General features: G+C 39.1%; 1 protein-coding gene across 7 annotated transcripts in view; it reads right to left on the bottom strand.

Annotated features, from left to right (window-relative positions):
* The window catches only part of PIEZO2 (piezo type mechanosensitive ion channel component 2), a 195,823-nt gene that overhangs the window by 77,037 nt on the left and 99,903 nt on the right, over positions 1 to 18,883 (bottom strand). For all 7 annotated transcript variants that reach the window (XM_081873517.1, XM_081873521.1, XM_081873520.1 and 4 more), the window contains exons 5-7: positions 13,099 to 13,261; positions 4,775 to 4,982; positions 3,512 to 3,725 (exon numbers count right to left, since the gene is read on the bottom strand). In XM_081873517.1, coding sequence (XP_081729643.1) covers positions 3,512 to 3,725; positions 4,775 to 4,982; positions 13,099 to 13,261 — 585 coding nt within the window. The remainder of the gene's footprint in view (positions 1 to 3,511; positions 3,726 to 4,774; positions 4,983 to 13,098; positions 13,262 to 18,883) is intronic.

Raw genomic sequence — 18,883 nt, forward strand, 5'->3', positions numbered from 1 at the left:
CTGATTTCATTCTGATGTAAAATCATCTCTCCATATTTATTTCTTAATATTGAAGATGATGTAAAGAACCTCTGTACTTCACTTACAGGTTTTTTATTTTATCTTCATTTATTTGTACAGCTTTCTGACCTTTTACATCTATATTCTCAAAAATCAATAAATATATATTTTTTTTAAAAAAAGAAGTTAGCATAGGTGAACAAGATCATCCTACTCTTGCAATAGCATTTTTATAATGAAATTTCATTCAGTGCTTCAGCCAAAGAAGTGTTGGTCTTCGTACAAGACATCTAGTTATACAAATAATTAAATGCATATTGTTTTCCTCTCTTTTCATTATAGTTTGACAAAATGAAGAGGATTGCTTTCCATCAGTCAAGTTTAAATGTTTCCGCATCAGTTCCAAATTTCCAACAACCTTTCTTTCCTTGTATACTTTCCACTAGCTTCTCATTAGGTTGGCAGTGCTGCTTCTGCTCTGTCAATAGTTAAACAAATATTCCATAACACCGAAAGCCAAATTCTGCAAGTTCATCAAATATAAAATAAATTATGCAAATATAATTTGGTCCAATAACTTAAGTAATTTGTATTAAACTCAGACACTAGTATTTAAAGTACAAGTCAGAACAGTAGAAAATCTTGCAGGCATAATGATGGAAACCTATTCTGCAGCTTGTGGAATATGTATTCAGAGCCAAGCAGTAAAATACTGTGTCTTCTCAGAAGTGTGCCAGTCATTTGCTGGATTTAATGGCAGTATATTTCATGTTTGCTGAACTAATCTGTAAGAATACTAGGATTTTGAAAATCTGCTTGAAACTCACTTATATCATTATATTAAAAAATGGTGACCAGCATTTCTAAATATATGTTAAGGGTGCCTAGGAGATTTGTAGCAGCTAAATTTTTAGAAACTGGTTAGGACAGTGTAGTTGGAAATGTAAGTTTATCCCTTTGTTAACAAAAGAAAGCAATTATCCTCACTATTATGTTAATCTCTTGCCTTTACTTTTTGCTTTTATTTTCAAAAAAATATTCAATAGCCTCAGGCATGTGCTGTTCTGAAAGGTAGGATTCTTTCAAGATGTTTTGTTACAGGTTTTCAGTAGCTGAGCCAATTAAAAAGACAGCAGTCTTACTCTACACAGCAAACTAGGATTATTGTAAGTAGTTTCATACTCTGGAGTGCATTACTTTAAAAAAACTATTTTTTTCAGCAACTCCACAAAGCACAGGGATTGACAAATTTCTTCAGGTAGGCAAGGTAAACTAATTTCACTTTGTACAGATTCAAAGCTTTATTATTTATTCCAAACATAATTTCAAAAGTCATGTCCCAGATGGATTACACTATTTAAAAAAAGAGATGGAAAAGTCACCAACAACTTATTAGGGAATTACAGTATCTTGTTGACTTTAAGGGAGACTAAGCCATTTGCAGTCACAAAGCAGAATCCTAATCCCATGGTTTTGGCATATTCAGATAGATTAAACGAGTTGTGAACTCAGAAGCTACATACATCTTGCCTGTGACACCACTTGGAGCAGCTGGCCTGCCCTCTGCCAAAATCAGGGACTTCTAATCTTCTTTGAGCCATCAGCTCACCTTGCAAAGGTGCCTCTTCTCCCTCTTGTGAGACACCATTGCTGGTGCCTTCATGCTTCCTGGATACTATGACCTTCTAGCAACACAGTTGCACAATTTTTCATCAAATGTTAAATGAAATACGTTTTGTTAAATAAAATATATAAATTTCAATAGTACTATCAGAGCAAAAATGACTTCTATATTTTCATTATACTATAATGTAGTTATGACCTTGGTTTGTGGATTGAAGTTGGCAAATCTCTTTGTCTTTACCTTGTTATTAAAGTAAAACTTAAGAAAATTATTTGGGAAAACCTACCAAAGAAGACAGAAGGTATGTGTGGCGTTTATCCAATGTTGATCACCTTCCCTGGTTGAAATGCTTTATGAAATTGGGTCCCAATTTTAAACGTGTACTTTTCGATACAACGTTTGGGTATTACAAAATAGATATTATCCTTGGAGCATGGCTAGTTATAATTACCTTACTTTTTCCTACTAAATACTAGCTAAAGCACACACATAGGCAGACTATCAGCATTACTGTTGCTTTAAATGACATTTATGCTAGATGTAGAAGATTATTGAAAAACTACACCATGCTGTGGTGGGACTGTAAGAAGGTGAAGGGCTTCTGGGAAATGATATATAATGAGATGAAAAAGATGTTGAAATATACGTTTGTTAAGAAACCAGAGGCTTTTCTTTTAGGAATAGTAGGAAATGAAATAAATAGAATGGACTATAAACTTTTCCAATACGCAGTAACAGCAGCGAGAATATTGGCCCAAAGATGGAAACAGGAACAACTGCCGACGCTCGAATAATGGAGAATGAAACTGATGGAGTATGCTGAACTGGACAAACTAACAGAAAAGATCAGATATATACGAGATCAAAAGTTCATTGAAGACTGGGGAAAATTTTCAGACTATCTGAAATGTGTATGTGATGAGCAAATAACGCTAGTGGGATTTCAAGAAGTTCTGTAAATGATAGAGGACTATTGTATTGATGAAAACTAAGTGTGTGAAGGTTTGTGAAATTCAATATAAAATTAGGAAATGCGTATTTAAAAAATTTGAATAATGGATGATTGTCAGAGAGGTTGAAGGAAGTCTAAAAGAGAAAATATGTGATAAATTTAGATTGGATACTATAAATGTATGTTGGAAAATTTAATAAAAAATTAAAAAAAAAGAAAAACTGCACCATGCATTCTTATATAAACAAATTAAGTACTTTTTAAAAACCTCATTGAAAGAGTAAAAAAATAATAATTTGTGGCCTGTAGATGGCAGAAAAGCACTTATATAGTCACACACCTTCTCAAATTCACAGATGAAAACACTTTCTTGCTGCTGAGAATGCCAACTTCCACAGTACAGTACAGAAACAGCAAATAAGTGTCAACAAATGTAAAACATGAAAAATCAAAGAAAGTAAGGAAGAATTTAACAGAAGCTGAACACAGAGAATCTGCCCAGGTGACACCATCCTTTCCTATGAGAGACACATTTTCTAATTCCTGTAAGAAATTTACTTAGGCCCCACCTTGCTCCTCACTTTCAGGCAATTTCCCCCTCCCACTGCAGTCCTGTAAAGCACAGCCCACAATGCTTCATAGGCAGCCCTGACCCTCTGAAGATGCTTTTCAGGAGGGTCCAGGCAGCTGCAGGGAAAGAAGCGGAAGATGAGTTGCAGGAGCTGCCTCCCGTTCCCACAACCACTGGATACAACCAAGTATGTCTCTTTAACCCAGCATTTAACATATAAATTTCAAATACTTCACTGCATACTACTTCATTTATACATTTTGCATATCTCACACAACATGACTCAATCTTTTTGCTGTTTTTTCTTGTCACAGTCCCATTTACTGAAAGATGCAAATGAAGAATAAGAATAAGAATATCCTACCTGGCATAAAAGTCATCGGGTGGAATAATTTCCTGGAAAAACTGTAACTGGTACAGGTAAAGTCCAATTAAGTGGCCTGCACTGAATATAGCCATTAACACACAGAGACAGCTGAATATCAGCGGATCAAACACTCGGCAACAGGACCACCATGTACACAAACCCAAGAATAAAAAGAAATACACAGCTGAAGTCAGCGATGGCAACATCATTCCTACAGAAAAAAATGAATGGAGGGCAATTATTCTCTTTTGTACTCATGATATGTCTACAATGTGAAAGCTAAACAAGATGACTAAGAATCAACTTCTTTGAAAATTCAGTTGTTTAAAAAAATCCCTAAGGTCACTTTAATTAAAATCAAATACATGTTTTCTACTTTTATTGAAGTTTATGGGAGACCTGTAAGTAGCTGGATAAAATTATTCATGGTAAGTACATTTCATTCCATCTCAAAATTTGAACTGATTATCTAATTAAAATACAGTGGTACCTCGGGTTAAGTACTTTATTCATTCTGGAGGTCCGTTCTTAACCTGAAACTGTTCTTAACCTGAAGCATCACTTTAGCTAATGGGGCCTCCTGCTGCTGCCGCGCCACCGGAGCACGATTTGTGTTCTCATCCTGAAGCAAAGTTCTTAACCCGAGGTACTATTTCTGGGTTAGCGGAGTCTGTAACCTGAAGTGAATGTACCCTGAAGCGTATGTAACCCGAGGTACCACTGTAGGTGAGAACATGATTGTGGACTGACATCAATAGGTTCCCCCCCATCACTACAAAATCACCAAGGCATTTATATGAATGATTTATGTGTGTCAATTGAAAAGGTTACCAGAGATAATTTTAGTTAACCATACCTATATTGCATTTCTGGGGAGTTCTCAGAAAGGAAGATGGAGGGGGGGGGATTGAATATCTGCACATATGCATTCAGTTCTGTCACTACCACTTGAGTTTAAAGATTAAATATTCTATTGGGTATCCTTCACTTTTAAAGACATACACTCTATGAGGTGAACACCAAGGTAAATTTAAAAAATGCAGCATCTAGTGACACTTCACTTCTTAAATAGACAATTGGTCTATAATAGGTTCTAAAAAAATGCTAGAAGTAATGCTCTACAACTGTATCTAATGTAAGAAATTAAGCAACAAAAATTATTTTTTCATGTAAATAAAATCAGCAATATATTTACCTTAACTATGGAAGGGCTAAAATCCCTGTGGGATTTGAGGAATTGTTCAAAAGAGGAGAACCCACCTGTTGTACCAAGTAAAATCGTAACAACAACTTTTCCAGCTGTGGTTATAATATTGCCAATAATCTCCTTCACTTTTGAAGCTATTGAGGCAATTCTACGCAGCAGTTTTAATTTTGTGGTTTCTTCAGATTCTTCTTCCCCATGTTCTGCATCATCTAAGTCTTCATATATTAATGCATCATCTGCCTCTAGTCTCTCCCCTTCATTCTGAAAATAAGAGAAAATTACAAATGAGGAATGATGTTCTTTTGCTATACTTCCTGCTTTCAAATCTCGGCACTGGCTTGCAGCTTTAGTCCTTTCTATGTGCTACCCAGACAGCTAAAGTCACCAACATGCCAGGAGCACTCCAGTGGTGCAAGGTAATTTTAGACCCTGGACTTAATGGTTTAATGCTACACACATAGAGAGAGATATCAGACAGATATATATTATTATTTCAGCACAGAATAAAGTTGTTTTGTTTCCTTGTTCCCATCCTGCAACTGCCACACGATGTTTCATAAATGCTTCTACATTTGATATGTTAGAGGAAAAGACAAACAAAATACAGTTTACCAACCCAGATTAAAAAATGAAAGCTCTGAGCATGTGCAAGATTGTATTTTAAAGTCACTTAAATCATAGCAACCTAAAGACCTAAACAACCTAAACACTACTGCTATCAGACTCCAAGGACTGAAGTTTCAGCAGGTTTGTATAAGGATTCAGTTCAAATTCAACTGAATCCAGGAGATATCCTCACTCCTAAAAATCCATTCTGTTTCATTTCTCCATTCTGTCTCATTCTCCTAGTCTGCTGCTGGGGTTCCCGGCTAGCCTCCCAAATTTCATGTCTGTCAAAAACCCCAAGTTTGTTGCAATTCCACCATCCAAGTATCGTGACATCATCACTACTGGTACTTGATAGTATGTTCTGCTACTGAGATGCCCTGATAGTTGAGTTGGTTTGTTTTTTCCTTGAGGCGCCTCTGGCACACAACAGCCTTCCTCTGTCTATGCTTTGACCTCTGCAACACCCAGGGCTGCAGAAACCTCTCTCATTAGTGCTGCCCCAAATAGCTACTCAGGGTTTGCCCAGCAGGGAAACATGTAATTAATCATTCTCCATATGACTCCTCACACTTGTACAAAGACATGTAAATGGGAAATGTATACCCACAAAAACACAAAATATAAATGTGAAATTGATTCAATGTGCATGTATGCATATGTGTGTGTAACAGGCATCTATTTCCCACTTCTGTTTGGGGCACTTTCCAAACCCATCTTACATGTCTGTCTCCTACCCAAATCCTTCCTCTCTTTGCCTCTCCTTTCACCTATTAGATGTCCCACACTTTATTTTACAGTAGGAAGAGCCTCTCAATTCTGAGCCTAATACAGTGGTGCCCCGCAAGACGAACGCCTCGCAAGACGGAAAACCCGCTAGACGAAAGGGTTTTCCGTTTTGGAGGCGCTTCGCAAAACGAATTTCCCTATGGGCTTGCTTCGCAAGACGAAAATGTCTTGCGAGTTCCTGCGGGGTTTCCCCCCCCCCTTTTCCTAAGCCCTAAGCCGCTTATCAGCTGATCCGCTGATAAGCCGCTTATCAGCTGATCCGCTAAAAGCCGCTAAACCGCTAATAGCGCTAATCCGCTAAGCTGTCAATGGGCTTGCTTCGCAAGACGAAAAAACCGCTATACGAAGAGCCTCACGGAACGGATTAATTTCGTCTTGCGAGGCACCACTGTATACTGAGCTGTTATTTAGTCCATGCCATGTGGATACTACTACCTTAGGCCACATTATCTAGAGATCATACAAATAAAAAAGAGGGGCAAAAGGCAAGTGCATCTGGCTGAGAACAATGCCCCAAAGAAGGATCTTTTTGGGTGACTCTAAATTCTATTGTGCAGCTAAGTCCCAAGCCTCCCATGAAGTAGATCAGAAACATTGTTTGATATAAACAAAACCCTTCCCTTTATTTATAGAGTTATTAAGTGATATTATAACATGGATTCATTTCACCTATATGTAGAAGTGTTGCTCTTTGAATTAAAATGGCCAAAATATGTCTTTCTGCATAGCACTGGGGTACAAGATGGCCAAAAGAACATTAAATGTATTATTTGGTTCTTCAATCACTGGGGTAAGCCTGGAAACTCAACATTAAAAAAATAAATAAAAAACCTGTCAAATGGAGATAAAGTACAGACAGGAAGCATCACTACTTCTGTAGCAGCTGTGACTGCTACTACTGTGCTCAGAGCCAGAATGTCCATTAGTTATGTTTGAGGCTGCTTTATTAACATCCAGCTTTTAATGTTTCCTCTGATACAGTATAAACATTGATGTGCTGAGATAGCCTCTCAGATCTCATTGACACATGCACCAGTAAGCTGCCCTGGTGAGAATTAAAATCCTTTCATGCAATCCATTCTTGTGTTGTACTGAGTGCTTTGAGTAGGGCATCCATAAACATACCATACAATAAAATTTGGATTGCCTGGAAGAAATAGAAATATGTTGTTATCATAATTAACATTTTGATGAGTCAACAATGTTATTGTTGGAATCAGTTGAACCACTACAGTCTGCAATGAATCAATCAAACAAAAAAGTCTAGCATAGTATACTAATTGTTTTAACTCCATGAGCTTTCACAGCTGGACTGGTAAGCTTACACAACAGGCTCTCTCAGGGATACAGGTGCTTCCTTAAGATATCTGCTTTATTCATGTTAGACAAATTGCCTTCTTTGAAGATATTGCATTTCCTTCCAGATACAAGTTGAGCATTGAATCTTTGCAAATTATTCTCGACCCTTGATAATGGGTTTTAGGTTTCTGTTTTTCTGTTTATAAATTTTTAAAAAATAGCCACAAGACCAAAGAATAATTCAGGCACAGCTTGTACTTACTGTCCACCTATTTACAGTTTACACAGTGTTGACAGCTGAACTGGCAATTTTAAAATGCATTTAAGAATTATATGTAAAAATGGCTTTGAAACAAATGGCTTTAAACAAATCACCAGATTGATACACTGTTTTAATAGAAAGCAGCGTTTTCTATTAAATTGTTATATAATAACAATGTTTTACAAAGCGGCAGAATTCAACAGAAAATTGTATGCATGGCGTAGAATTCTGCAGGATGGTGATGACTGACATGCAAGTGTTTCAACAGAATGCCCAGTGCCTTGAACAGCAGACAGTTTATCAGCTCTGGGCATCAAGACGAATGGCTCACATTTTCAGAAAAGTCAGTAAATGAAAATGCTCTAAAAAGCAGTGTGCTATTGTCTTTGGTTAACCATCCATTTAAATAAAAAGAGATTAAGATTGCTCTTTTTCCATCCACAGTTTTTTAAAAAATTCTAAACTGTCAGACTCCTCAGACGAGCACTGCCCTTCGGGTGCAGGAGAATAATCAGCTCCCTCTTGAAAGAGGAAGAATATTTAAAGAATCTTTGGTTCTCTCCAAATAACTCCCAAAGAAGCTTGACACAAGTATGGCAGTGTTTCCCCCCACATCACTTTTTGACTGTACTGAAATAATAAGGAATGGAAGTGAATATGATATTTCTAAACCAGCATAAAGGCCCTTTTATACTAGCTCCATGTGCAGCTTTGTTTGCTGATTCCCGCCTCTCCTCCCAAATTTAGCAGCAATGTTGTAAATCACAAATGAAGGAGCAGTCTCCCAAACAGCATGCTGCATTAGGAGCCTCTAATGCATGTTCATTTCAGAACCCAAATCAATTAAGGGCAACCATAGGATGCTGGGCATACATCAATGCCAAACCTAAATGCAATATTTATCAGTTCCACATCCTTACTCAGTGGAACAGCTTCTGAAGGGCAAAGTGAAAACAAAAAACTACACTCTTTTGAAACTCATTAATATGTTGGGGGGTGGGAATAGAATTTCAATATTAAACCATTTCAGTATTTTACTTCTTTCCTTGCAGCAAAGCTTGATTGGTGCCTATCTACAATTTTTAAATCTTTGTTTTTTGAAATATTATTGACCTAAATTATTGTGCGTGGTGAAGAGCATTCTATGAACTTCCTCACCGTCTTCTCTGCACAAGAGTATGTATAGCTGAGTTGAAACTTCTTGGAATATCATTTTGGGAGGAAATTTCTGAGGTTTTTCAGTTAGTCAGCTTCCTGGGAGAAGGCAGCCACTTTGTAGAATCTTAACACATTTTTGTGTGTGTGAGGCCTTTGTTATCCCCTTCCCAACCAGCCACCACGCTGCAATTACACCACAGCCCAGGCATTGTGGAGGATGCAAAATGGCACCTGGTCTGCCAGCACGGTTGCTGCTGTTGCCACTTGCAGCAACAGGAGAAAAAACCTTAGGGGGGGAAAGAAACTGCTGATGGTGAATTCCTTTCCCAACCAACCATTAGGAGAAATTCTTTTCCCTCTGATGAAATTCAGGACATGGCTCCTCCATAAATAAGGGGGAGAAACTAGAGTCCATCGGTGCACAGCCCTAGGCACACATATACTGGTAAAATGTAATGGATCATTCCCTGTGCATATTTTGGAAGGTTACCTGCAATAAAATAGGAGTAATTTCAAAAAGCCTTATATGGTAATATGGAATCAACTTTCACACTTACTTGTGAACACAAACACATTTACTGGAGAACATGATGATTTGATCCAGACTACTTGGGTTAAACAGAAAGCAGTATGTGTTGTGTTGTTGTTGTTGCTGCTGCTATTATTATTCATGTAATCATCAACTGTTGCCATTTTTATAGGAAAACTGGTCACAATACACTTCTATCATATGCTGATAAAAACCCCAACAACCTTGAGATGGCTAATTCAGCATCTACAAACACTATCCAATCAATGGATTTGGAATATTGTATGTGACAATTATACCAAAATGTGAAACTGAGATGACATCTGGACCTGTTCACAGACTGCTCTCTTTCTAAGAAGCAGTCTAGACATGATGAGAACACAACTGTGTCTTACAGAATTGGGTAATTGCCCACTCTATTGCATTCAAGTTGTAATGGTATGTATGGAATTCAGTGGAGCTATATTGATGGTTTCAATACCAAAGAGGAGTACGTAGCCCTCTCCCAAACGAAATAAACAGTATACAAAACAAGAGAGAACCAGGAGCCTGTGAGGCCGCTATGCTAATCACAATGAGAACAGCAAGGATTCAGGAAGGCAGCCCAAATTAAGTGCAGAATAAAAAAATCTAGGAGCATAAGGAAAGAACACACCTATATACATGACCTGCTGTAGTCCAGGGTCACTTTACAGTTCATAGTAAGACCAGCTGAGATGGAAATAGTTTGGACTGCTTGATAGATTTGCTGCTGCTAGGGGACTGCTGAGGAAGAGTTGAAGATGTTTCTCTCAGCACAGCTAATGAATAAGTCTGCTCCCCTAGTCTCCCTTGACAAGAATGAAACTCTCAACAGAAAAAGAAGTAATTTTGGGATGAAGCATGCAAGAAAAGGAAAGATTCACTGCCTTCTCCCACCTATCTATGCTGTGCTTTAACTTTATAGAAAATATGCAACTCATATCCTGACAATGTGTTGTGCTGCCAAAATATCTACTTTGCCCTGAGCAAAACTTTTAAGGAATAAGCTTAAAAAGTAAGACTAAACAATAATGAACAAAACTGCAATACAAAACAAAGCACATATTACTGGTTAAGATCAACAGAAAGTTAAAGATATGAAATCTTATCCGATTAATTGTCTTCATTTTAAGGTTCTTACTAATTTGGACTATTTATCCATATGGCTGTAAAAGAAAGCTAATTTTGTTCCAAAACCCCTTCAACAGTTAATACTACATCTGCACCAAATCAGTATCTTAATTCTTGCTTGCAGCTGTGAAGTTAAATGTTCTCTCTCTTGATTTTTTCACCTTTTACACCTTTTGAATCGCATTGTACTTCACAGAGCCTGCAGTCTGGGCATTTCTCCAGCTGAATTCACCTGCTTTAAATTGTCTAAGCCCTAATAAAAAGGGCCTGCAGACAAGCTTGCTCTAAATGTGCAACCATTTAAGAGTGGTAATGAACTGGATAGCAGCCTAGGATCATGTAGAATTTTAAAACTTTATAATTCAATACTAATTAAAAACACACCCTTGGCTTGTTGCAGGACTGCATTTCTCCTGTCCACTAATTTCCCCGCTCCCTCTAGTTCAGCTCATATGTGTTCTGGATAAATGTACGCTTTCCTTGTGGTTACAATGAAGCCCTAGGGATGAAAACCTACATATTCCCACTGAACATTCACCAGAGAGCTTGAGACTAGCACCATTATGTCTTGTCAGCTATGTTATGAGATCTACTAAGGGGTTATTGATAGCTGTCTATAAGGGAAGGGCCTTTTCACCCAAAGCCTTGCCAAAATCCAAATCTCTTTCTTGAAGAATCCAATGATGAACAATAGCCATTGGACAACAGAGACGCAGTGCCTTCCTCTTTGCTTCCTTCCCACCACTCCAGTCTCACTCTTTCCTCTTATCCATACTCTCTTCCCTCCTTAAAGCTAAAACAAATATTATAATGTGGGAATTATAGTGATATTCTATGTATACTGGACAGTTGCTTTAAAACAAAGTGTAAATGTGCCTAATTACTTCACTGATTATACTGTGTTTGTGTTGATAGTTTTATACCTTCCAAGCTGTGCTAAATCAGTCACGGGGGCTGCAATTCCAAACATACACAAAAGTAAAAACGCTGGGATTTTTAAAATTAAATTAATATAGCATACATAGGTTTTCATAAAATTGAATGAAAGGGCTTTGCTAAAGTAGGCTTGGTGGATACAAAGCACTAGGCCTACTTTAGCACTATGCTTCCTCTTCCTTCTTGACCTCCCTATTGTCTTTCCCCAGCTCTCCTTTCTGCTACCTGTGACAACCTTGTGGGCCCTTTCTTCCCTGTCCCCCTTCACCTATTATGATTCTCCTTCCTGTGATACTCTCTTCTCACAAAGATATAAAGTGTTAAGCATACTACATTCCACCTTAAATTCAGCTTGTGGGGCAGGTGGCTGTTGTGGAGAAAAACACAGACCTTTAGCAGAGCTAATTGGGCCATGGCTGGAAGGTTTTCTGTGCCTGCATTATAACTGCATATGTTTTAAGAGTCCAGCTCAGTTTCTGCCATGAGATAACAGGTTGTTGGACCAGGCATAAGGCAGCTAACCTGCATGCCACATGACCAGCTCATGCCATTTCCTCAACTGCGTAAGAGCTTCTCATAGCGAGCACAGCTGCAGCACACACAGAAGGGATGAGGCTAGCGACTGCCCCCTTAAGCTCCATTTTATGGGCTATTTGTTTGCACAGGAGCCAGGAAACATGCTTATGTAATCCCGTTTAAAAATACTTACAGTGAGGAGTTTTATGGAAGAATGTGAAGATCTTTTTATTTACACAACTGCTTTCCCCACATTCACTGAAATGCCACACTATAGTAGAACCGAGTTCCATAAATTGAAATACTGCCTAAATTACCCATTAAAAATGGATATGTGAAACTGAATTAAACTCCACTGTGACACAAAAAAGTATTTTAAAGGTAAACTTTATTCTAAGTCAAAATGCAATGATTCCATTAAACAATATCTTGCCATTTTAATAAATGCTTAAGGCATTTATATATGAACAATCTCATGTAAAACCACATGAATCCTGGTACAGCCAGCTGCACTGCTGATTCTTTGAGCTACTTTAGAAATAAAAGATCCTACTTAAAACCACAATCTCTCCTATTTTAGGCAGTATTTTACAATTAATTATACTTAACGCACATTGCCACACCACAACTTATGCTTCCTATAATGTAATTTTTGACCTTTTCAAACTTTAAAGGCTCCCAATGATTAGGTTGCAAGCTGGTCTCATCATCCATCTCTCAAAAACCTTAGGGATAAAATGCTATGTCCTCAACTAAGAGTGTCATTGACTACATAGCATACTCTCCTGCTCTTCATATGTTCCTTCTCCACCCTTGCACCAGGTATGAATGCCAGGTAATGTGGACCACTGGAATATGAGAAGCTGCCTGATACAGAGTCAGATCACTGGACTATCTAGCTGAGTAAGTCTAAATTGACCAAAGCAACTCTTTAGGTTAGATATTTCACATCATGGCAACCTGATCCTTTGGTGATGCTAGGAAGTCCTCTACCAATACACTATATACTTTGTCCCTTGGGTTTTCTTGGGGAATCAGTGTTTTGAAAAACTTTTATTTAATTGTAATTTAATTGCACTCCAAGAAAAAGAGGTATTTTAAAATACAGGATAGAGAATATACAAACATACCATGTCTTCATTTTCAAACTGTGTGTTATACTGTCCTGCATCCTCTTGCGCTGCTTTCTGAACAATGTTTCTGCAGACAAGCCATATGGTAAGGCTGGCAATGAACATACCAATATCAGGAACAAAAATTCGGATCCCATTGCCAGCATCTGCCCCTTTGACACTGTATAGAATTAAAAGAGGGGGGAAATGCATGTTAGTTCTTATTCCATTACTCAAACCTAGCTTAACATTTCAATATAAGGAAAATCTTGATACGTTTTTGCATTATTCTTCATGATTTTGTACCTGAACTAGCAGGGCTTTGTTTCTTCCCGTGGAATATGTAGTGGAGAAGGCTGTGGTGCACATACTACCTTGCTTACTCTCTCACAGGTACGCCCCACCACTTCTGAGTTCACAGTGATGTAATCAAAGTGTAACACAAGTGATATTGGCTTGCAGCAATGTCTAACTTCAGAGATAATTTCCAGCCTTTGAGGTCCTACAAATGCTGTCACAATACCTATGGACACCTGATTCACTAGCGCAGATGTCACATTTCATTTTTCCAAACTATAATTGAAACCACAGTTTGAAGAGAGTCTGAAAACCATGATTTGGCCATGAGTCCTAACCATGATTTCCGAATTTAAAATAAAATAAAAAAGAAACCAGAAATGGTACCAAGAATCCCAAGAATCTAAAATGAGCCACCACTGTTTGCACTAATCTTCACTTAGAGATGAAATAAAATGTGTTCCAAACAAACTTGCAAACCATTGTCCACTCTCCTCACCCCTCCCTCCATGAATCCTGGATAATATTCCCAAACCACTTTGCCATGCTTTTATTTGATCAGGCACAGAACCAGTATATGTAGGGCAAATATAAAGTTCCAAATACCTGAGACAGCCAACCATAGCTGACCCTGGTATTTCTTCAATTTATTTATTTTTAACGTGCCACACTGAAGGAAATAAGAGGAGTCACCATCATCTTAATTCCCCCAGAATGCCTCTGGCTGGGCACCGACATGGCATTGTAGGGTGATTATGTCAGGGTCAGGCAGTATTGTTGGGAAATTTATATGGTGGCAACTCTGGTCACCTGGTTTACCCTCTCATTGCTGGGTAAAGCTGAGAAAAGAGCCAGGTGGTTGGAGCCAACACTATTTTCAGTGCCGCCACTGATGCCTAATGCTACCTGCCCTCACTACCTCATAAGGGGGCAGCAGAGTTCTTAACAATCACCAGGAACCTTTCTTTCAAAAAGTTTTTTTTTGCTGCTTTGAAATGGCAGCAACAGCAGAAGCAGAACTTTCATTATACAGGTTTCCAACTGCCCACCTTGTTTTCCTCTCCACAGAGACTGGCACATTGTGAAGAAACCAGCATGGCAGCCAGAAACCAGTGGAATAAGAGGTGTGCTGCTGATGCTACAAATTAGATTGGCCCGTGGGATGTAGGTTCCCCACCACTATGCTTTTCAGAGATGCAGCAAAAAACAAACAAAAACCCTACACCTTCTAAACAGGCGGAAAACCACCTAAAGGGAGATTAGAGCTCTGCCTGCACAACAGAAACATGTTGCGGAGGGAGGGGTGGGGTGGGGTGGGGGGGACAGGCTGGGGAGAAAAGATGAACATGGGGATTTATGTAGGAGAGGGCCGTATTGTCAAGCACTGTGCGAATACCCTCTCCAACTTCCCTCTAAGTTGTTTGCCTTGCATTGGGAAACAGATACCACTGTTTGTCAGCTCAGATGTCACACCAAGTCATGATTTACAGAAACCACGAGGGTGATGAAGAGCAAGTTAGCTACACTTTGGTCCCCACTGATTTAAATGGGAGCAAGTGTGACTAGCTTAGTATGGATACAGCCTTAAGTTTGAAAACCAGTTTCATACCAAGGCTCCATGTTCTTATTTGCCAACCAATTAAAAATCATAGTTGGTCAATTCAGTACATGCTTTGTAAAATGGGGGTGGGGGGAGATAAATATGGGGAGGTATAATGTAAAGTTATGCGGTACATAAGATTTCACTTTATTTACCTATAAAATTGCTCTTCAAAGAGAACAAATCCATTTCAGATATGGCCTCAGTATGTTGTTTTAGTCTTCAGAAGCATTTTATTTGACCAGGCCACTGAACCTTCTGTGTATAACATCTGTCACAATGAATAGTTAAATACTGGCTAGGTGCAAATCTCATCCCAAACCACCTGGAGGGCTTGGGAAATTTATTGCAAGATACTGTGGTATTCTTTGCAATTCAGTACTTGAATTAAATGAGAACGTTATCTTTATGATCTTGGGTGATGCCTCACACGTTCTTCAATAAGCAACAGAACATAAATTTTGCTCTTGCAGCAGCTGACATACTGTATGTGGTTTGGTTTACTGTCAATGACTACAGTTAGACAGAATAAACCTTTAAGGTAAGGGTCAGTTCACACAATCTGCAAAAGAAAATTCTTTTTTAAAAAGTTTAAATTATTGTAGAAATCAGATTTATGCATGTGCATCTAAGTCCGTGTGTGTGTGTGTGTGTGTGTGTATACGCGCGCGCGCGCACACACACGCTACATGTGTTCTATGGCCTTTTCCGATTAGCTCTTAGTTTCAAATCATTTATTACAAAGTGGATTTCAGAGCAAGGTGGGGAAACTTTTCTGGATGGCAGGCTACACTCTTATTTCCCCTCCCCTAGGAACCTACTTTGTCAAGGGGATATATGAAAACTGCACAAAAGGGAGAAGTCCAGCATGTAGGCAGTGCTTTTGAAGGGCAGCTTCTCCATCCCATCCCATCCTTCCACTCCCCAATCGGAATGGGAGGGAAAAAATTGTATCTTGAAAACATTGCCTGCAGGCAAGTAGCCAATATTTGCAATGGGCACCTTCTTGAAATGGCTTTCAAGCATCCCCCAATGCTACTTTTTGATGCTCAAACAGAAGAGGTGGGATGTATGAAAGTTCCTTGAACCCTGTGCTTCTGTCCATTGGCTGATGTCATATGGGATATCAGCTGATTGACAAGTGGGCCTCATGGGACACCTGGAGGGGGAGATTGGCCCACAGGTTGTTTTAGACTGATTTAGGCAAAAATCCATACATCACACAGACACACCCCTGTCCCTTTGAGCTACAAATCAGAATCAGTTCATTTTCTCCTGATATCTAATCACATGACAAAATGCCAGGCTCGCCACTCACTGTTCATCTCCGCCCGCCAACTGATAAGGCTGCTTCTGCTGCCATCCTGCACACCTCACTGCTTGGGGAGTGAGGAGGCTTCTTGGACAATGCAGGGCAAAACAAGGATATCCTTTCCCCCTCATTTTTATTCCTAGCTTATATATAATCCATAAATAAATAGTAATCTTCTATCTTATGTTCTCATTTCCTTCCAACATCTCCTTCCCCAAATGAGAGAGACCCACTTTCCTTCTTTCCCCCATTCATAAAGTTTTCTGTCTCTTAGCCACCTTCACTTGGCATGCAAGGCGCTGCTGTTGCTGGTAACTGGTCCGACTAAAGTGCTATGGCCTGGCTAGTGTAGAAAGGGGCACACAAGTAAGGAAGCACTGGGCAGGCTGTGGCACTGAAAATGGTCCAAGGTCCACTAGCAGATCCCAGTACAGTGGTACCTCGGGTTACATACGCTTCAGGTTACAGACTCTGCTAACCCAGAAATAGTACCTCGGGTTAAGAACTTTGCTTCAGGATGAGAACAGAAATCGTGCTCTGGCGGCACAGTGGCAGCAGGAGGCCCCATTAGCTAAAGTGGTGCTTCAGGTTAAGAACAGTTTCAGGTTAAGAACAGACCTCCAGAACGAATTAAGTACTTAACCCGAGGTACCACTGTACACTGTTTAAGAAACACTGCTCTAGGCAATGTGGATATTTTAATAATTGTCTTAAGAATTCGATACTATAACTGTTCATCATATAGTATAAAGCTGTTTATTCACTTGGGTTCAATTAACATCATTAACATATTCCTAAGATTGTTGAGCTAGACATATTCATATCTACAAAAGAGGAGAGAGAGAGAAGGAGAGAGAGAGAGAAGACTCCTTTGTCTTCAGCTGTAATTACTCTTCTTCTAATTCGTTTGCAATTCCAGTGCGTGCACACAGGGTAGAATTGTACATGTAGCTGGAGATGCGTCTGGACTTCATGTTACAGTCACTCACGCTGCTGAATTGGCAGGCTGCATTCCCCTGAAGCTATATGAATGGCTTCAGCAGAATCTTCAAAGATGCCTCAAGCTGCACTCAGGGTTCATGCACGTATCTTTCCAGAGTTACAGCCATTTGCAATCTTATGCTCAAGTTACATTCCCTGTGCCAATGAAGCACAGTGCTTCATCAGCAGAAAAAAAAAATGTGTTGCCAGTGCGATGACACTCTGGCATCAGTGGATGCAATTGCAGAGTGATGTGCGGGGGAAGCAGAAAGTAGATGTAGGACAACAGGAATCTTGGGTGCTACTCTGGTTGTGCTAGCACAAGGATTAACACCAACACAAAAGGATTTGGCCCATCCTCTCCCCATGCGTACCCCACACCTTCTTGTTGTTGTGTTACATTCTGAACACAATTCATTGGGTGAAATAAGAAAGTAAGGATCCGCCACCTAACTACATTGTGCTCTGCATTTGTCTGCAAGACAGTCCCAAAACATGGGCACAAGAACAAGCAAATGCTCCCCCCCTCCCTTGCAAAAAAAGCCATACCACCACCACACAGAATATAGTACTGGGGCGATGACGAAAACTTTTTAATGCATCATAATATATTTTAATTCCTGATATTTTAATGTAGAAAAAGCTTTGTCTTCTGAAGTAAAATACAGGGAGAAATCAGAGAAGTATAAAATGCATAACATTAAAAAAAAAACTTGGCGCAGACTTTAGCAAGCATAAAACCTCCAAGTTTCTTGAAAAATATGCAAACCTTAATAATTACTCATATATTTTCAAACCAAATGCACATCTCACTGTCTCTAGACAGCTATATTGTGAAACGGCGGGGGGGGGGGCTGTTTGGCAAAAGTGTTCACCCACATATCAACCAAACATTTGCCAAATGTTTGCTTTCCAAACATCATTATGCTATTTAACAACTTGAATGCACGTGCCAAGGTTGGCAGCCTCATTACTGACATAAAGCATGCAACATTTATAGGACTGTGCTGCATACAAAAAGCAGACTTGTGCCAAATGTAAATTCGGACACTCCCCTCCATGCTATTTCTTATGCCTCATCTGTTTTCCCATACAAGCCAAATTAGGTGTTCATTGCACTGCCCAGATTATTTTTTTAATGGTAGACCTCATGCTGAGCATTGATTTCCTGACCATCACAATCCTGGATAATTCAATGCCAATCCTATATTCTGTGCAACACCTGCAGCTGTGCATTTGTTTCTATACCTATTTATTCTTCATGTACCAGCAGGGAACCTGGAGGGGTAAAAATGCAAAATTGCAAATAAAACCTGCTCAAAAAGTGGGGGGATCCACGACACACAAAGGAGAGGGTAGACAGAGAAACTGAAACTGGCAGAGTCCGATGAACACATTTATCATTACAGTAAAAGTTCCTGGGTAACCTTGGGGGCAAAGGAGGTATGGAAAAGAAGGAGGAATAGTGTTAACAATAAATTTGGAAACTTATATTGAGGAGGACTGCTGTAACCTGAAAAGCAGTTCCAAGATGAAGGAGCAGGAAGGAGATAAAAATGACAATCACTAACACTTGGTATGAACAAGCCACCATAGCCACCATCACCCTAAGA

The sequence above is a fragment of the Podarcis erhardii genome, assembly GCF_964252035.2.
Source record: "Podarcis erhardii genome assembly, chromosome: 8".
NCBI lineage: Eukaryota > Metazoa > Chordata > Lepidosauria > Squamata > Lacertidae > Podarcis > Podarcis erhardii.